Source organism: Macrosteles quadrilineatus, unplaced genomic scaffold, assembly GCF_028750875.1.
Source record: "Macrosteles quadrilineatus isolate MER2022 unplaced genomic scaffold, UCM_ALF_1.0 Scaffold_1__1_contigs__length_201487025, whole genome shotgun sequence".
Lineage (NCBI taxonomy): Eukaryota > Metazoa > Arthropoda > Insecta > Hemiptera > Cicadellidae > Macrosteles > Macrosteles quadrilineatus.
The window spans coordinates 124192616-124211293 of NW_026542594.1; the positions used below are offsets into that span (position 1 = coordinate 124192616).

Here is an 18678-nt window from a genome sequence, read left to right on the forward strand (position 1 = left end):
TTTGACGGGTAAACGGAATGCAGAAAAGTTGTAGAATTTAATCGGGTATTTCTGAGTCTATGGTTGTTAATTAAATGGAAAAAACACCACCTGGCATGAATTGTAGGATGGTCACAGTAGGTAGGCTTCCACCAATGACAAGCTGCGATGTGGCGGAGCATGGATCACCAATATGATAGACAGTCCAAACTCCGGCAGCGGCGTCCAAATGCCGGCAGCGGTAGCTTCTTACATGGTCAGCAGGATGTGTGTGTGTGGTCCTCGGTCCTCTCTTCATGGCCTCATCACGGGTCTCAGATCAGGCTAGTGTCAGCCATAGCCCGGGAGCCCTTTCAACATAATTCACATCCAATAATATTTTGTAAAACACAGGCCTACATCAGTTACAGGTTAAGGTAACGCCCTTGATTGAAAATCTGTACTAGGCCTAGGCCATAGTTTGACCCTTGGAAAAATATAAAGCTCCTACTAGTTGGGCTAGTTTAAACAAAATGAAGTCTTACAGGTAACAAGGCTTAGTAGGCTAGTCAAAATACGGTCCAACATCAAACTTAAAGCAATAGAAATGAAATATATGGGATTTTGTCAACAAAGGGGTCCACAACATCATACTAAAAATCGAGAAAAATCGAAGTGGCGGAAAGCCGCCATATTGGAAAAAAGCTTCAGCCATATTGGATTTATGTAAGCTTTCAGTAAAATGGATATAGTTTAACAACTAAGCGTCTTAAAAATCTCTGGTTTGTTTTAATAGCTTCCTCATTAAGTCTACTTCAAGATAACAACAACTTTTATATCATTTCAATATTTTTTTGTTTAAATAAAACAGTTTTAAACTTTAAAAATGCCAAATTTCAAAGATTTTTTTAGTAAAACTTTTAAATTTTTGCTAATACAAACTCAGTTGACATGAAAATATATATATTGTAGCTATAAAAATAATCTGCATTACATTTTGAACAATAAAAATCATCACATCAGTTTGTATCTTGTTTTGAAGATGGGATATATTTGTTATCAGTCTTCAACTTGGACCGCTAGCCGTGACGCGCGCTGCACCGCTACATCTAATCCGGGTGAAATACGATTTGAGGTGGGAAAGATTGCTATAAGAAAATTTAGACCATTATTTTAAAATCATTTATACAGGATAATATACAAACAAAAGTCCGAAAAACCCGAACATGGGAACACTAAAAAAGTAGACGTTTTCAAACATAACAAAATTCAATTTTTCATAACAGTCAATTACTGTAGTAGTCGGAGAAATATAGGATATGACCTTAAAATTTTTTCAATGAAACGTTTTATAGTTTTATTTTTAGTGTTGGGGTGGCAGAGTGACATACTAAAAGTCGTTAAAAAATAATCCACAAAACGACTATGAAAAATGGCGGCTTTTCCAAAAATTTACAAATTAAAAAAACCACATGCATTTTTATGAAAATTTTTGGAGAAATTGACTTGGTACACTGCTGATATTTATTCGCTTTTTAGTTCCTAATTTCGATAGATAACCCTTTTTTGACCGCCATCTTGAATCGCCATATTGGATATAAATAAAATATTTTAAGTGTAATGATAGTTTTGTGACACATTATTTTAAACTAGATTTTCACGAAGATTTCAATTTTGAAATGTGTTTTTAAATATCCTTTTTCGCTTTTAAGACAATTTAAAACGAAAACTTTACCCCATACATTTCTTATGAACGTTTCGTACCTTGAAATAAAAAAAAAATGATATTTCTTACATCTCCAGTTATTATTAACGCTTGCAGTCCGTTCTAGCCTTAAATTATTCAGTGATGTAAGGGCTGTCATTTGATTATTTTGGCTATTGATAATTAAAATAAGAAAATTTTGAGACGAGCTACAAACCCCGACACAATCTTAAATTGACTTTTTAGGAAATCAGTTTTTATTAAAAGATTTATATTATGGGTTGCCAATACGTTACCAAGTTATTTATGGTCTGGTTTTATGGCTGGTTTTATGGTATTGATTAAATGTTTGGCTTTATTTTTATTGATCACTAAATAAAATCTGACAAATTTAAATTGACTCATGAACCTTCATTTAAAATTATTTTATTTTATTTTGAAAACTCTCTTTAGTTAAATACTCTATCTTGAATAACTCCAAAAACTCTTTATAGTCTTAAACAATTCGGCAAAGTATTGACTCTTATTTTAGCTATGGATTACGTATTTATTTATTTAGAATTGAGAATAAACGTCTTTAACTGAAGACAATTCACAAAATAAAAATTTTGTAATCCATACCTATAAAAGAGTATGTATGTATGTATGTATGTATGTATGTGTCCTATAGACTCCGAAACCGCTAGACAGATTGTAGTGAAACTTTCATGCATTATTAAGCATTATTCAAGGATGGTGTGTGTGAAGTTTGGTGCAGATCTGTCTTAAGGGCTCCGCCCCAGAGGGTTTTAAGGGGTCAATTGTCAGACTTTAGGAACTACAATGCATACAAATAAATATAATTTAAAGCAGTTTGTTTACTTTCATCAACTGTTTTGTAGGCTTGAATAATCGCAACATTCTGTATTACTCATGATTTGAAATAGTGCCACACTGTTTTACAGAATGCAGCACAGAAAACTATTTTACTTTCGGATAAGTCCATATATATTAAACCTAAACACAGCATACAAGTGCACTGAACAACGTTTGAATTCTCAAATGTTAAATATGTAAACATAAAAACCTTTATCAAAGTATTATAAACATTAAAAGGAATAGCAATGCCTAAATAGCTTTATCTTTTGTTCTATACCCACACAATTTAACATAAATTATTAAGTGAAAATTATCGTGTGAGCTATGTCAGGTATTCAAATGCCTCCCAATTTGTCACTAACCCACCACATTACTGTCATTAAAAGAAGAGCTCAAATAATACTAATGCGAAACTTAAATTCACGGATGCTGTGCAACGGAACCAGACTGACGATTAAAAACATTACACCAAATCTGATTCAAACCACAATCATCAGTAGTAAGTTTAAACGAGAAATAGTCTTAATCCCTAGAATACCGATAATTTCATCTGAATTGCCCTTTGAATTGAAGCGACTATAATTTCCTTTCGTATTTCTTTCGCAGTCACCATTATAAGACACAATGACAATCGCTGACTGACGCCGGCTTAAGTTTAGAAAGAGATAGTAAGGTACGCCTAAAAAACTTATATATTTATAAACCAAATGAAAAAAACAAAAACATAGTTTATCCACTGGAAATTAAAAGAATACAATTCTATTTTTGTTTTTGGTAGGCTACACGTTTTTATTATTCATTGTAAAGAAGAAAATATACAATTTCAAATAATAGTTAAGCAGCGGCTACACTTACCCGATTCGGTCCGGTTCGGTCCGGTCCTCCAAAATGCGGAACAATGCTTCCCATGTTTTTAAATGGAGGCGGCTACACTTACCCGATTCGGTCCGGTTCGGCGCGGAACAATCGTCCAGGGAGCATTCATCCGCATTTTGGCGGAAGCATTCGGGGCGGACCGGACCGAATCGGACAAGTGTAGCCACCTACTCCCGAAATTCGGATGAGGATCGGGTGGTTCCGTGAGCACTCGGCTACGAAAGTGATGAATTACATTAGGAAAAATAGTTATTTGTAGGAAATAGGCCTAAGAATTTAGGCAATAATATTCATATATTGCCTCGATCATGGAAGACGATAATTATGTCTACACGACCGCGAAAAATAGTCAGAATTTTGTCGCAATATCGGGAGACGATTACAATGTCTACACGGCCGCGACGGATTATAGGAAGTTTACCGCGATTGCATGCAAATACAACCACCATTTTTTTTATTTTTCATTTTTTTGGCACCCCCAAAAAAGTCAATTGCCACACGCTCTAGGCACGTGACTATTCGGTAAACCGGCCCTAGTTAAACACCTTCTGTATTGCTGTACTTGTGCCCCGTGCTCGTGTGTGTCCTCCAAAATATTGTACAAGTGTAGCTACCTCTTCCGGCCGAACCGAAACGATTCGTACAAGTGTAGCCACCCCTCACAAATTCGTGCCGGACCGAACCGAACCGGACCGGACCGAATCGGGCAAGTGTAGCCGCTGCTTAATTAGCGCAGCAACGCGCGCTGGATAACTGCTAGTTTTAAATAATAGTCCATGTCTCATTTTGAATTTGTCAGATTTTATTTAGTAATTAATAAAATTAAAGCCAATAATTTGCTGGGTAATTTAAGACCAGAAAGAACTTGGTGACGTTTTATATGAAGATAATATGTGAAGATTTATATCTCGTGTTGTTAATACGACCCGAAATATAAATATTGTAATAACGTTTTATTTATAAAAAGGTCTATTTCATATTGTGTTGTGGTTTGTAGTTAGTCTCAAAATTTTCTGATTTTAATGATCGATAGCCCAAATAATTAATTAATGACAGCCCTTACAACTCTGAATAGTTTAAGGCTAGAACGGACTATAAAGCGTTAATAATAACTGCAGATGTAAGAAATATAATTTTAAAAAAATTCAAAGTACGAAACGTTCATAAGAAATGTATGGGGTAGAGTTTTCGTTTGAAAACTAAAAAGGATATCTAAAAAAGTATTCCAGAATTGAAATCATTGTAAAAATCTAGTTTAAATTGATGTGTCACAAAACTATCATTACATTTAAAATATTTTATTTATATCTAATATGTCATTCCAAGATGGCGGTCAAAAAAGGATTATCTATCGAAATTAGGAACTAGAAAACGAATAAATATGATCAGTGGTACCAAGTCAATTTCTCGAAAAATGTTCTTAAAAATGCATGTGGTTTTTTTAATTTGTCAATTTTGGGAAAAGTCACCATTTTTAATAGTCGTTTTAGGGGTTTTCGGTGGACTGTTTTAAAATAACTTTTAGTATGTCACTCTGCAAACCCAACACTAAAAATAAAACTATAACACGTTTCATTGAACATTTTTTAAGGTTATTTCTTATATTTCTCTGACTACTACTGTAATTGTCTATTATGAAAAATTGAATTTTGGTATGTTTGAAAACGTCTACTTTTTCAGTGTTCCCATGCTCGGATTTTGTCGGATATTTGTTTGTATATTATCCTGTATAAATGATTTCAAAATATGGCTTACATTTTCTTAATGTAATTTTTCCTACCTCAAAGTGTATTTCACCTGGATTAGATGTAGCGGTGCAGCGCGCGTCACGGCTAGCGTTCCAAGTTGAAGACTGATAACTAATATATCCCATCTTCAAAGCAAGATACAAACAAATGTGATAATATTATTGTTCAAAATTTAATGCAGATTATTTTAATAGCCACAAAATATGTATGTTCACATCCCCCGAGTTTGTATTTGCAAAAAATTAAAGGTTTTACCAACAAAAAATCTTTGAAATTTGGTATTTTTTAAATTTAAAGCTGTCTCATTTAAACAAAAAGAATATTAAATAATATAAAAATTGTTGTTATCTTGAAGTAGACTTAATGAGGAAGCTATTAAAACAAACCAGAGATTTTTAAGACGCTTAGTTGTCAAACTATATCAATTTTACTAAAAGCTTACATAAATCCAATATGGCGGAAGCTTTTTCCCAATATGGCGGCTTTCCGCCACTTCGATTTTTCTCGATTTTTAGTATGATGTTGTGGACCCCTTTGTTGACAGAATCCCATATATTTCATTTCTATTGCTTTAAGTTTGATGTTAGGCTTATTTTTACTTTAGATTGACTAGCCTATAGGTAGGGTGAAGCCCTAGCCTACATTGTAAAACTAAAATAAGACAGTACCACTTGCAGTTGTTACAAAAAAAAATGACTTTTACGACAAAATGACCCTATATACAAGATTACACTTAAACAAAGAAATTACACTTGAACAAAGAATCTACACTTGGACAAAAAATAGGCCTAGCCTTACGATAAATTTCACATTTCTAAACCTTTGTTCGATTCAGGTGAGAGACCATACAGTCCCAAGTCCCAGATCCATAGGACCTAAATAAATCGCTAAAAGTTTACTTAACTCAGAACAAAGTAATTACTCACAATAAAATACTTGAACAAACTTACCACAACTGAAAATAAAAACTTTAACATTGTGGCAACACGTGGTAATCCTGGCAGTGTGTGGAGCAACAGAAAAAAACTAACTCAATTGATTAATTAACGATGAAAATCACTTACCCAACATAATTAAATTACGACGACATTCTTAGTAGCTCGCCCCTTTGATGAAAACTCCGAACAAATCTTGAAGACCACATTTAAAAGGTATTACAACTTATTAAAATCATCAAGACGGAGAAAAGGTGGCGAGTCGTAGACGTAACCCAAGAAGACTGGCAGTAGCCGACAACCCAAACGGCCCCACGAAACCGGAAATTGACGAAAAAACTGGAACGTTGCAAAGTTCGAGAAGCTTCTAGAAGCTCAACGGCCTGCGAATGAAACAAGCGGACACTTCCGCCTAAAAAAAACATATACATGTAATAGAAGACCTGAGCCGTCAACTCGCACTGCTCAAGACGAATTCGTTAACTACGAAGGAAAGAATGTGGTTCGGATTCCACTCTTAACTGTAGGTCCCTTAGTTGCCATTAGCTGTTTGGGCTATTAATTCACAGCTGTGTCAAAGGAACATGTCGGCCTTAGTCACTAACAAGAACAAGACTACAAGATCGCGCCACTCATCCTACACTCATCCTTCACTCATATTTGGGTTAAAATACACACATAGTGGCGTCCCAATCTTAAATAATTGAATTGAATTTGTAAGCTCTTTTTACCTCCTAAAATACACATTTATACCAATTTTGAAATCTTGAAAAATGTTCAAGATATAAAATAAATCTTAAAAATCACATAGTGTACAACATCGACAAACAGAAATCTAGGAATTTTAAACCCATACTTTATTTGTATTTTAAAATGTTTGTCTGTATTTTATGTTTGTCTTAACCTAAGGAACAAGTTCACAAAACATGTCCAGGCAATTTGGAAACACCCTGTATAAAGGAGGTTTGATAATTAATTTAACATTTAACTGTTTGTCTGTAGACTAAGATAAAAACTCCGGAGTGAGAACAGAATACATACTACTTACATTGTTCATCCCCTGAAATATTTAAGTGATTTGATTTATTACAGTATTAAGTTCCATGATACACAAGTGTTTTAATATATAGGTCAGGATCCGGTAGGGGGATCGTTCTCTGCTAGTTTATCAAAATGTTTTTAAATTTTGTTAACCTTAAATGTTAAATTTGTTGCCTTAGTTCATTCTCACTTTTTGGCCTAACAACATTAAACGATGTCAACATATTACTTACATTAATGTTTTTACTTATTTAATACAATTATTAAATGATTAAATTTAATATTAATTAATTTAATATTTAATAAATTTTGCTTGTGCCGCATGAACTTCCTGTTTCTGGGCTCTTCTTTTTTGTTTTTCTGAACCTCTTAAATGTTCATAACGTTTCATGATGAAACAGTTTATACATATTTAATTAATCACAAAGTCCATCACATTACGCACTCAAATAACGTGTCTAGTTCATGTCCGGTGACACTGATCGCTAGTGTCGATGAAATTTTGTTTATATTATTTTAGGGTTAATTTCAGGATTTGCCCTTTACTGTTTGGTATTAAGACAAGGGGACGAGTCATTGTTTATGATTAGATCGTTTTATTTGGCTAAATGACGTTTAAATGACTGAAATGACAAGTGTGACGCTTGCGTCACAGCGGAAACGCGTCGAACGGTAAATCCGCTGATACCTGGAGAACTTGGGGAGGGGATGGGAAGCGCAGAGAGACAGAGTAGTGGTGTTCTGGAGCCAACGGTGTTCGCGTGCTGGTCAACGCTGGACATTATCATCGAACAATAAGTTGTCTTTAGGTTTAGTTAACTAAATGAATATGTTCTAATTTTTTTCAGGAAGGGGGGGGGGGATTAAAGGGGAAATAATAACTATTTCAGCTTAATATGTAAATTATACTTTTTCAGCACACTCGTACTCTTAATGCGCGAGTGGAAGTTTCACTTGTTCTTAACTTTATTATACAGTAGACTCCCTCTTATCCGGACTCCTCGGGACCAACGCCAGTCCTGATAATGGGTTTTCCGGGTAAACCGATGTCCCCAAAAACTCGTTAAATTGGACCGTTGCATATTGCAAATGCATACTGTATACTGTATTTGAGTTAAATTTAGGAGAGCATTGTATTTAGACATGTGATTACTGGTCTCAAATCTTTCCCACGAGAACGGTCGTTTGAGTACCGCCCACTTCCTGCCGATCTACTCTGGTTAAACCGATGTGCTGATAAAAATTGTCCGGTTAAAGAGATGTCGTTTCTGCCAAGTGTAGTCCGGTTAAACCGATGTCCGGTTAAAAGATGTCCGGATAAGAGGGAGTCTACTGAATTAAATCAGGTGCATTAGAAATATTAGATCATCAAAATGGCTGTGATATGGATGTGGTTTGGTTCAGTAGTTAATTTAAGTTTATTATTATTCAACTCAGAATGCCGCACGCAGCAATAAACTGATTATATTGAGCCTTAACGATCCTTATGAGTCCAGTACCGTTACTATAAATTATAGTACACGCTTCAATAATGGTCAAAATTTAACAAAAAAAAACATTTTTCTTCATCAAACACGTAGGAACACGTGTATCGGCCTCATGCTGCAGCACGCTAGAGTTGGACCAGTAAAATCTTAACCGGTGAACACATGGTAGAGTTGGAATTCAGATTTAGTTACAAGTTGAATTGAATCAAAGGGAATTTAACTAATGATTAACAACAATTAATTAAAAGGAAAAATGTTAAATTTCAAATGTTTTCTAAATTACAAATTAAGGTAAATGAATTTGGTGTTTTGCGATCAGGGTGCACGTACGTTGGGGATAATAGAATTTGGAGTATATTTTATTAATGTTTTACAGGTTTGATTGGGTGAATAATTGTGATGCTAGTTGAAATAAATGTTAAAATAAAATGTATTGATACCTTTAAGTAAACCTAGTTCATGTTTCAGTCTGAAGCTTTTTGGCATATGTCTGAAAAGGTTAGCACGAGGAGAAGTAATAAAATGATAAAAAAAATGTAAATAAATAATAAAATGTAAAAAAATATATGTATATAGAGTGTAGACAAGAAAGGAATTTAATTTGAACGAGCATTGCGGTTGTTTACTATTTGTATGAAATTGGTATAATATGTTAAATTAAATAGCGGTATTTAATAGTGATGAACAGTATTTTGTTTGTAATATGTAAATGTGTAATGTGAGCGCATGCACTAGAGTAGTTTTGGAGTTATCTGAAGAGGAGTTGATCTGTGGTATGAGTCGCAGGAAGTGAGCAAACAATAGAGTCAGATAACAATAGTAGCAAGCGTTGGATTAGGTTTGGGGAAAATTTCCAGCCTAGATAGAAATGTTTTCAACTCAGTTAGTGTAAATTGTAATATCCCTTCAATAAAGTAAACAATCGTCAATGAATTGTTTAAAGGGAAGGTGTCTGCAGTTAAATAGTGAGATAATAATATTAAAATATTTAATAATGAATGAAAAAGTAAAAAAAAAAAGATTATTCAACATGTGGTAGGAATATTTTTTTTTTAAACAAACAGTTACCATTAAGCATTAGGTGATTCCATGATCAAAAGATTGAATTATTACACCATAAACACATCACAATGTCCCTTGGTAATAAACAGATCAATTGGGATATCAGGAGCTAGAATTCATATGGTAAAACAATTGTTAAAGTAAATGACTAATTTCTGTTGAATACACAATGTTTTTTACCAAGTCAAACTTATGGAATGACTTATTATGAGCTATGGCTACTGTTATGACCCATCAACACTGTAAGCAACAAAAAATTAGGTAGAAAATATAATTTTAGACACACATTCTGTGGCTGGCTCACATAACTACATGTTTTTTAATTAAAAAATGGCGACGGCTGGTCCATATAGATGGGAGGTCTACTTCAGTATCCAATAGTCAATGGGTGTACATTACATATTTTTGGTTGAATTGTCGACCACTTGACGACCACTAGTCTTACTTATTTCCTATAATCAATGACAAAATCATAGACTAAATCAAATAAACTCATGGTTCTATAGAATATTTTTATATCCATCCAACTATTAGTTCAAACAAATTATATTGCACTAAAACAAATCCAAGATTTTAATGACTGCTCTTAAAATAAATTAGAACCTTTAGTATTTTACTATGAATACTTAAATAATCTTTCATCCTCTTAACAAATAAATTAACGCATCAATGATTATAGCATCACACATACTATAAAAAAAGTCAACCCTACGAATGTCACTTAATTTTTATCCAAATGCAGAATTTGTGTCACAAACGCTGAATGTTTACAGCTGTTACGTTAAGCAAATGTTATATACCAAAAGCTAGTCTAGAATGTTAGCGTTGCCTGCTAGACTTAAAAAAAATAAAACTTATTAAAAAAAAAAAAAAAAAAAAAAAAAAAAAAAAACTTAAAATCTTAACCAAAATTATGGCTTTGACTTTCCCTAGTTTTCTTTCTAAATCATCTTTCTTTCAATACAAAAGTCATGGAAATCCGTCAAGTGGTTAATTCAGAATTGTGAAATAAAAAAAACCTGCCACGTTTTTATTTATTATATATGATTGCTGATTAATGAGGGTGTTTTATATAGCCTCGTAAAGTGGTGGTAGAACAGCTGTTGAGAGTGCTGCCGTCGGAGGACTGTGTACCAGAACAGCTAATCCTAGTGAACACTGGAGACCCTCTGGGAGCTCTACTGGCTGCCAAACTGACGGAGCGTCAACACAAAGTCATATGTATGGCCAGTAGCGCTGATGTCAGAGCCACTGTCTTTGCACTAGTCAATAAGATACAAAAGTTGTGAGTACAATCATCACTTAGAGACTCTGTTTCTTGTCTTATTATTTCTAGTTTATTTCACCTTAAATGCTATGAAGTTATCAGTTAACTTCATTCACTTAAGTTATAACTTCATTCAGTTAAAAGTTACTTTTAGTCCATATGAGCTTACTTTCTTTAGCATGGTATTATTTTCATAGATGGCCTAATGGTAACACACTTCGTAGAAAAAATATATTTTTTTACGACCCTCAAAACATAGGGTAAGCAATTTTTGAAAGTTACATATTTCTTTGCTGTCATAATTTGTATAGTGCTAACCATCACTTTGCTTCTCACACAACAGGGTACCAACTTCTTGCTGTTCCTCTTTAACTCTCTCAAGTCTCTTGGCAGTTTTTGTTGTGTACTGGTAGTTGATTCTGTGTGTGAATCTTTATACATTGAAAACACTGTTATATTGAAACCAACTACAGTAGACTCCTTCTTTTCCGGACACCTTTTAACCGGACTACACTCGGCGGAAATGACATCTCTTTAACCAGGACATTTTTTATCAGCACATTTGTTTAACCGGACTAGATTGGCAGGAAGTGGACAGTACTGAAACGACTGTTCTCGTGGGAAAGATTTGAGACCAGTGATCACGTTTCTGAATACAATGCTCTCCTAAATTTAAGTTGAATATCACAGTAAACAGTCCGTTTTAACGAGTTTTAGGGGACGTCGGTTTACCGGAAAACCCGTTATCCGGACTGGCCTCGGTCCCGAGGAGTCCGGATAAGAGGGAGTCTACTGTATGTTGAAATAATTGTTAAAAAATGTTTTAATAGTAATAATCTTGAACAACAATATGAGTTTGACAATTTTTAACACATAAATTCTATTTAGGAAATAGGAAAATTGGCAAATCTGTCTTGAAAAAAATTGTGTTAGAGTCTTTAAGTTAACAAATTTGTATGTCTCCTTCCGTGCTCTTTGTTATATTTTAAACCGGCTTGAACTATTTTAAAAAATTACCTATATTCCTTTAAATAATGTTTACTTCTATTTTTTTTATAATGTGCAAAAAAGTTTCATATGTTGGGTATAGTAAATTATTAATATAAGGAATAGCGTGTGAATAAAAAAAGGTGATACATAATGGTTTCAATGTAGGGCAAAAGTCAAGTTTTACTCAAAAGATTTTCGGATTTCAACTCATTTTACCTTTGCCAATATAATGAAATATTTGGAACATTTAAGTGTACTGTACTTCAATTTTAAATTACTCCCCTCCATGTTCAAACATATTCAAAGATAGAAACTTTGGTGGTTGTCATCAATGATCAATCTAATATTCTTTAAAACTAACTCAAGTGATATCACTTTCATTAATCATCTATTTAGTATCAGCCTAGTATCATTGGCTTAAAAAGGGGTAAATACAAAAACGCAAAATAAGACCACGAATATCAATGAAAACTGCTTTAGCCAAGAGCGTATGCTGAGACACACGCGGCACAACGCATGGAAGAATACTGTGCCAACTTGTTTCCTTATGTCTCTGCATAAGCTGAGACGCACAAGTGTATGTGTCTGACACTTGCACAGCCCGACATGTCACAGTTTGTAGCACAGACACAGATTTTCCTACTCACACTACGCAACTTGTGTGCAATATGGCAACAAACAAGCATCTATTGAGTGTGTACACGAATTATTTGTGCTGTGTGTATGATGTTAACAATGAAGATATGAAATGGCATGATTGGACTATTGTGTTGTAATAAAAACATTTGTTTTTCTGATTTTTGACTCCACATAACATTTTGCAATTTTTGTTTAAACCATTTTTAGAGCTTAAATCCCCAAACAGTTTGGTAAACCAAAGATTTATAGTAAGCTTAATAATAATACGAGGGTTATTGCAAAATTAAGGTCCTATTCGCTGTAACTATTTGAAGTGGGCGATGGACAAAACACCCATGTGCACCGGCTCCCGACATACCTTGCACGTCAGAAATTCGTAAGCGTAGCGAAAAAGCTCCGACCTAAAGGTGAGTAAGTAGAGGTGTGCGGATAGTGAAATTTCATTTCGGATCGGATAGTTGAGGCTCGGATCGGATATTGGGAGGTTCGGATTCGGAAATTTTCGGATTCAGATAGTTCGGCACGGTTAATAATAAGCTGCATATGCATTTTTAACCTATAAAACACTGTAAAGCTGTGTAAATAAACTTAAATGACGATTTTGAATCATAGAATTTCAAATTAGCCACATCCACAGTTTTTTCTCTCTTGAAAATCACAATTCACAACATCTATTTTCAAAAGTTGGTTGCTTGAATTAAGTACACTAGAAGCCGAAATCTTCACACAACACTTTAGCTCAGCAGGACTGATGTCAAAACGTTTGGGCTTGTTTACTTGAGGTTATGTTTTATGTTGTTTCCTGGTTCTCACAAGACAAGGAGTTCTATCTCAAGTTTATTTTCACATTGTATTTCCTTACGTTTTTGGAACAGATTAGTGGCCTTAAGTGGCATTCTGCGGGTGTGCCAAGTTTAGAAAACATCACTAATGCACTAAGCTGGGCTCTAGATTTGATGTTGTGGCAAGTTAATTAGGGCAATTAGGCTTTATAACTCTGTAAAAGGTGTGTATCCCTGAATTTATAAATTTCATTCTACATTTATTCACTGCCAAACATAGTCCAGTAGAACCTTGATGAACCGAGAATTACACTAGCCTTAGCCTACATAACTTCATTACCCCAAGTAAAATACCAAGATAATTTTTAAAATTGTATTTGAATAGTATAATCTTAGTTTGTTAAAAATGGATTGTGTATTCAACAATTATTGCAGTCCGTTATATTGTTATGCAGTATGGTCCCAAATTATTGTTTTTGATTTTGAAACATCACAGTTCAATTGAAAAAATTAAAGTTGAAGCAGCCCAATGTCAAGTCACGCTTGTGCAATAGTTTTTTTACATGCTTTCTCCAGACCACTGGGGAGGGTCGGGTCTGATAAGCAGGCTATTGTCCACCCCCCAAGGCTTTCCACCCTCATTAGTGCCGCTCCCCTCATTAGTGCCGCTCCCCTCATTAGTGCCGCTCCCCTCATTAGTGCCGCTCGGCTGCACTCAGTGGGGAACCCAATACCACAAATCAATCTTTTAAATGAATAAAAATATTTGGTCATAATTGTTTTATTGATATTCACCTTGAAATTTCAATAAATTTGGTGTAAAATTTGACAAAAATTGGCCAATTCATTAATACAGTACCAATAAAGTACATTTGTAATTGAATACCGGTAATAGGTAAAAATTAACCAAGTTTTACCCCCTGCTGTGCCGCTATGTCACAAAAGCTGATAACGACATGGGTGATTAGTAACCATGGCTACTAGGCAACTTGTTGAATGCGTGATGAAGGGAAACCCAAGAAATAAAAGAACAAAGAGAAAGTATAATGACGTTGTTATCTTTATACCCTTTTTACAATTGCTGTTATTGTTATTTATTATCTTTATGTAAGATTTTATGATTTTGTTTTATAGGTTTATAAAATAATTTTTTTTTAAACATGGGAATATCAATTTATAATTTATGAACGTGCTTCTCTTCTGAAACAGCAATACCGGATGCATAATAAAGGTCAATGACCTAAAATATCATGATTATGCAATGTTGTATTTTGATGTTGAAATTCAAATCATGACAAAAGTTTGTACATTTCCCCTGGTCCCTATCATTTAATCATTTAATATACACAATCAATGCTAAATAATCGTGGTTAGTTCTAATTTTATTTTTTATTATTCAAAGTTTCTACACAATAAGACTATCCAAAGTCAAACCGGGCAATGAATACCCGAAAAACAACGTATCTTGTCCTGTGATTGGAATACCACTCGCCAGTCCTTTGGATTTAGGGAAGTAGTGCAAGTCTATATATAGCTTCAAGGTCGTTGGAAACGTATTGCTGTAATTTTGTCCTGGGAAACTAATGATCGTTATGGAGATTTAGTTTTCTGTCTAAAACGTCAAAATATGTTGTCTATCCAAAAAAGTCGGATATGTAACGGATAGTGTCGGATATCAAATTTAGGCTCGGTTCGGATAAGGATATCCGAACCGAACCGAATCCGACCTGATTTTTCGGATATCCACACACCTCTATGAGTAAGCATAACAAACGAACTTCAACCAGGACGTGACTGAGCGATGCAAACAAGTTTTTACGTAAAACTACATTAGGACAGGACGACGTCTGTCGGGCCAGCTAGTAAATTATATTTGTGGTGTGTTGATGTCTCATTTAATCTCCATTCCTACAAAAAACAACTATCTAATTTAATTTATAGGCTAGTCCAGCGTAAACTAAATTTTCAACCAACAACCCTCCATATTGTCATTCGGCGGAGCTAGCAAGGGGACTTTCCTCTCCCGCTCTGATTATCTTCGGGTCTGGGCGTTCACTAGGCATCTCCATCTTCTTCTGTCCTTCCACAATTCCACTTCCCTCACATACTGCCATTGCACTCCTCTTGCTTCCACATCACGTTTCACCTCGTCAAATCACCTTCTTCTGGGTCTTCCTCTTGGACTTCTTCCATCCATTCGAAGTTCACTCATTCTTTTCGGGATTCTTTCATTTTCCATTCCTCTTATGTGGCCAAACCATCTCAATCTCGTCTTCTCTACTCGTTCTTTCAAACTTTCTTCCACTATTCCTCTTCTCAGCACTTCATTCCTCATTCTGTCTAATCTAGTTTTACCTTTTATCCCTCTTATAAACGTCATCTCCCCTGCCTGAACCCTACTCCATTCCCTCTCTGTTATGTTCCAAACTTCAGAACCATAGGTATATGGTATATGGTAGGCTATGTTTGTACATGGTAACTTTAACTTTCTTTGGTATATCCTTATCCCAGACTAAATGTCTAATACATTGGTAAAATCCTGCACCTTTCCCCAGTTTTGCCGTCACCTCTTGTGCCATCCTTCCATCGTTCGTAATCACCGTGCCTAAATATGTAAATTTTTCAACCAACTTAAGTGGTTTTCCTCCTACTTTTAAAGGTTGTTCTAACACCCTATCTCTTCCGATCACCATCACGTCACTCTTTTCCTTACTTATTCTTGGTCCCCTCTCTCTCATAACCTCCGTCCATTTATTCAGTTGTCTTTGTAACTCTCCTTAATTTCTTCTCCACAGATCTTCAAACATCATAGTTCCCACATTTCCCCCAACGTTTCTGACTTCTCTCCACATAATTTCCATTACCCTGTAGTGAGCTGACAAATCTATCAGCTGACAGATGTTTTAAATAGTTTTATTGAATTTTGGTTGCTAAGAAGAAAAATATAAACAAAGAGACATTCTTCTAGGCTTTTCTAACAAAAGTGGTTCATTTTTATTTTCTCTAGACAAATAATTCTTAATTAATTTTAAAAGTATGATAAATTAAACGATAATATTTAGTGGAAACCTCTAGACTTTTATTTAAAGTATTTCTATTATTTAAATGAGGTTCTTTTCACTAAAATTGGTGACCTCGATTTGAACACATCAAGAACACATAATGGAAATCAATGAAGAAATATTGGCAAGACTAAAACTAATGGAAGAGCAAAACCAAGATCTCAGAAAACAGCTTAATGATGTCATTGGAGTTGACTCTGAATATTCAAGACAAAATCATGATTCAGAAGAAGATTTTTTGGTTAATCCAATGAATCAGAAAACTCAAGAAAGAAACAATTCAGTAAATCCAAGACCGTCTGACAACACAACTTCAATGCAATCTCCACAATTAAAATTTCCCCATTTTTGGCGTGAGAAACCAGCACTTTGGTTCATACAGATTGAGGCAATTTTCTCTCTATGGCACATTTTTGATGAGAGCCTTCGTTTCACACACGTTGTGACACACTTAGAAAGATGAGATGACTGCATCCGAAATAGAGGATTTACTTTCAAACCCAAATCTGGAAAACCCTTACACGAGCCTGAAAGAAGAACTGATAAGAAGATTATCAGTCTCGGAACAAAAGAGGATTAAGCAGTTACTCGTAGAAGAAGAACTCGGGACAGATACACCATCCCACTTTCTCAGAAGACTGAAATCGTTAGCTGGCAGCAGCGTTCAAGATGACTTGCTGAGGATCATCTGGATGCAGCGACTTCCTGCCCATATTCAAGGCATCCTGCAAACCCAGTTAGGCGCTGGGGTCAGTACCGAATCATTGGCCGTTACAGCGGACAAGATTCAGGAGGTTCAACCTTTGAGTTCACCTGCAATAAGCTGTGATGCTATTTTGTCAAACTGAGGTAAGCCAACGAATACCTTTTCTCAGATCCCACATAGTCACAAAAATCTCAATCAAGGAGGAGGTTTTGAGACAATTTTGGAGAAACTTTCAATGCTGGAGGAGAAAGTTAACTGTCTTTCAGATGACTTGATGACATATAAAAATAGTAGGGATGGACGGGTCCCGAAATTTCGGGAATTTTTCGGGAAAAAAATATTCCCGATTATCGGGACGGGATTGCATTTTAATCGGGAATTTTTCGGGACGGGATTTGGTCCGATCGTCGGCGATTTTACCGCTTCGCGAGTGCCGATGACGCCGCTATTGCGAGCGATAGGTCCGCGAACGCAGGAGACGAAGTCATTTCGACGATCGCGCCGTGACCGCGGAGTCCTACCGACGATCGTGCCGTGACCGCAGAGTCCTACCGACGATCGTGCCGTGACCGCGGAGACATGCCGACGATCGTGCCGTGACCGCGGAGACATGCCGACGATCGCGCCGTGACCGCGGAGACATGCCGACGATCATGCCGTGACCGCGAGTCATACCGACGATCACGCCGTGACCGTGGAGTCTTACCGACGATCGCGCCGTGACCGCAGGTCATACCGACCGCGGAGTCCTATCGACAATCGCGCCGTGACCGTGGAGTCCTACCGACGATCATGCCGTGCCGCGAGTCATACCGGCGATCACCCCGTGACCACGGAGTCATACCGATGATCACGACGTGACCGTGGAGTCCTACCGACGATAGCGCCGAGACCGCGAGTCTTACCGACGATCGCGCCGTGACCGCGAGTCATACCGACGATCGCGCCGTGACCGTGAAGTCTTACCGACAATCGCGCCGTGACCGTGAGTCATACCGGCGATCACCCCGTGACCGCGGAGTCATACCGACGATCACGATGTGACCGTGGAGTCCTACCAACGATCGCGCCGTGACCGCGAGTCATACCGACGATCGCGCCGTGACCGTGGAGTCCTACCGACGATCATGCCGTGACCGCGAGTCATGCCGACGATCACGACGTGACCGTGGAGTCCTACCAACGATCGCGCCTTGACCGCAAGTCATACCGACGATAGCGCCCTGTGACCGCGGAGTCCTATCGACGATCGCGCCGTGACCGTGGAGTCCTACCGACGATCATGCCGTGACCGCGAGTCATACCGGCGATCACCCCGTGACCGCGAGTCATACCGACGATCGCGCCGTAACCGCGGAGTCATGCCGACGATCACGCCGTGACCACGGAGTCATGCCTACGATCATGCGGTGACTGCGAGGCATACCGGCGATAGCTCCGTGACCGCGGAGTCATACCGACGATCACGACGTGACCGTGGAGTCCCACCCACGAACGCGCCGTGACCATGAGTCATACCATTGACTATACTAACGAACATGCCGTGACCGCGAGTCATACCG

General features: G+C 36.6%; 1 protein-coding gene across 1 annotated transcript in view; it reads left to right on the forward strand.

The window, feature by feature from the left end:
• The window catches only part of LOC128984351 (phosphofurin acidic cluster sorting protein 2), a 266594-nt gene that overhangs the window by 148945 nt on the left and 98971 nt on the right, over positions 1-18678 (forward strand). The window contains exon 12 of the mRNA XM_054403662.1: positions 10747-10955. Coding sequence (XP_054259637.1) covers positions 10747-10955 — 209 coding nt within the window. The remainder of the gene's footprint in view (positions 1-10746; positions 10956-18678) is intronic.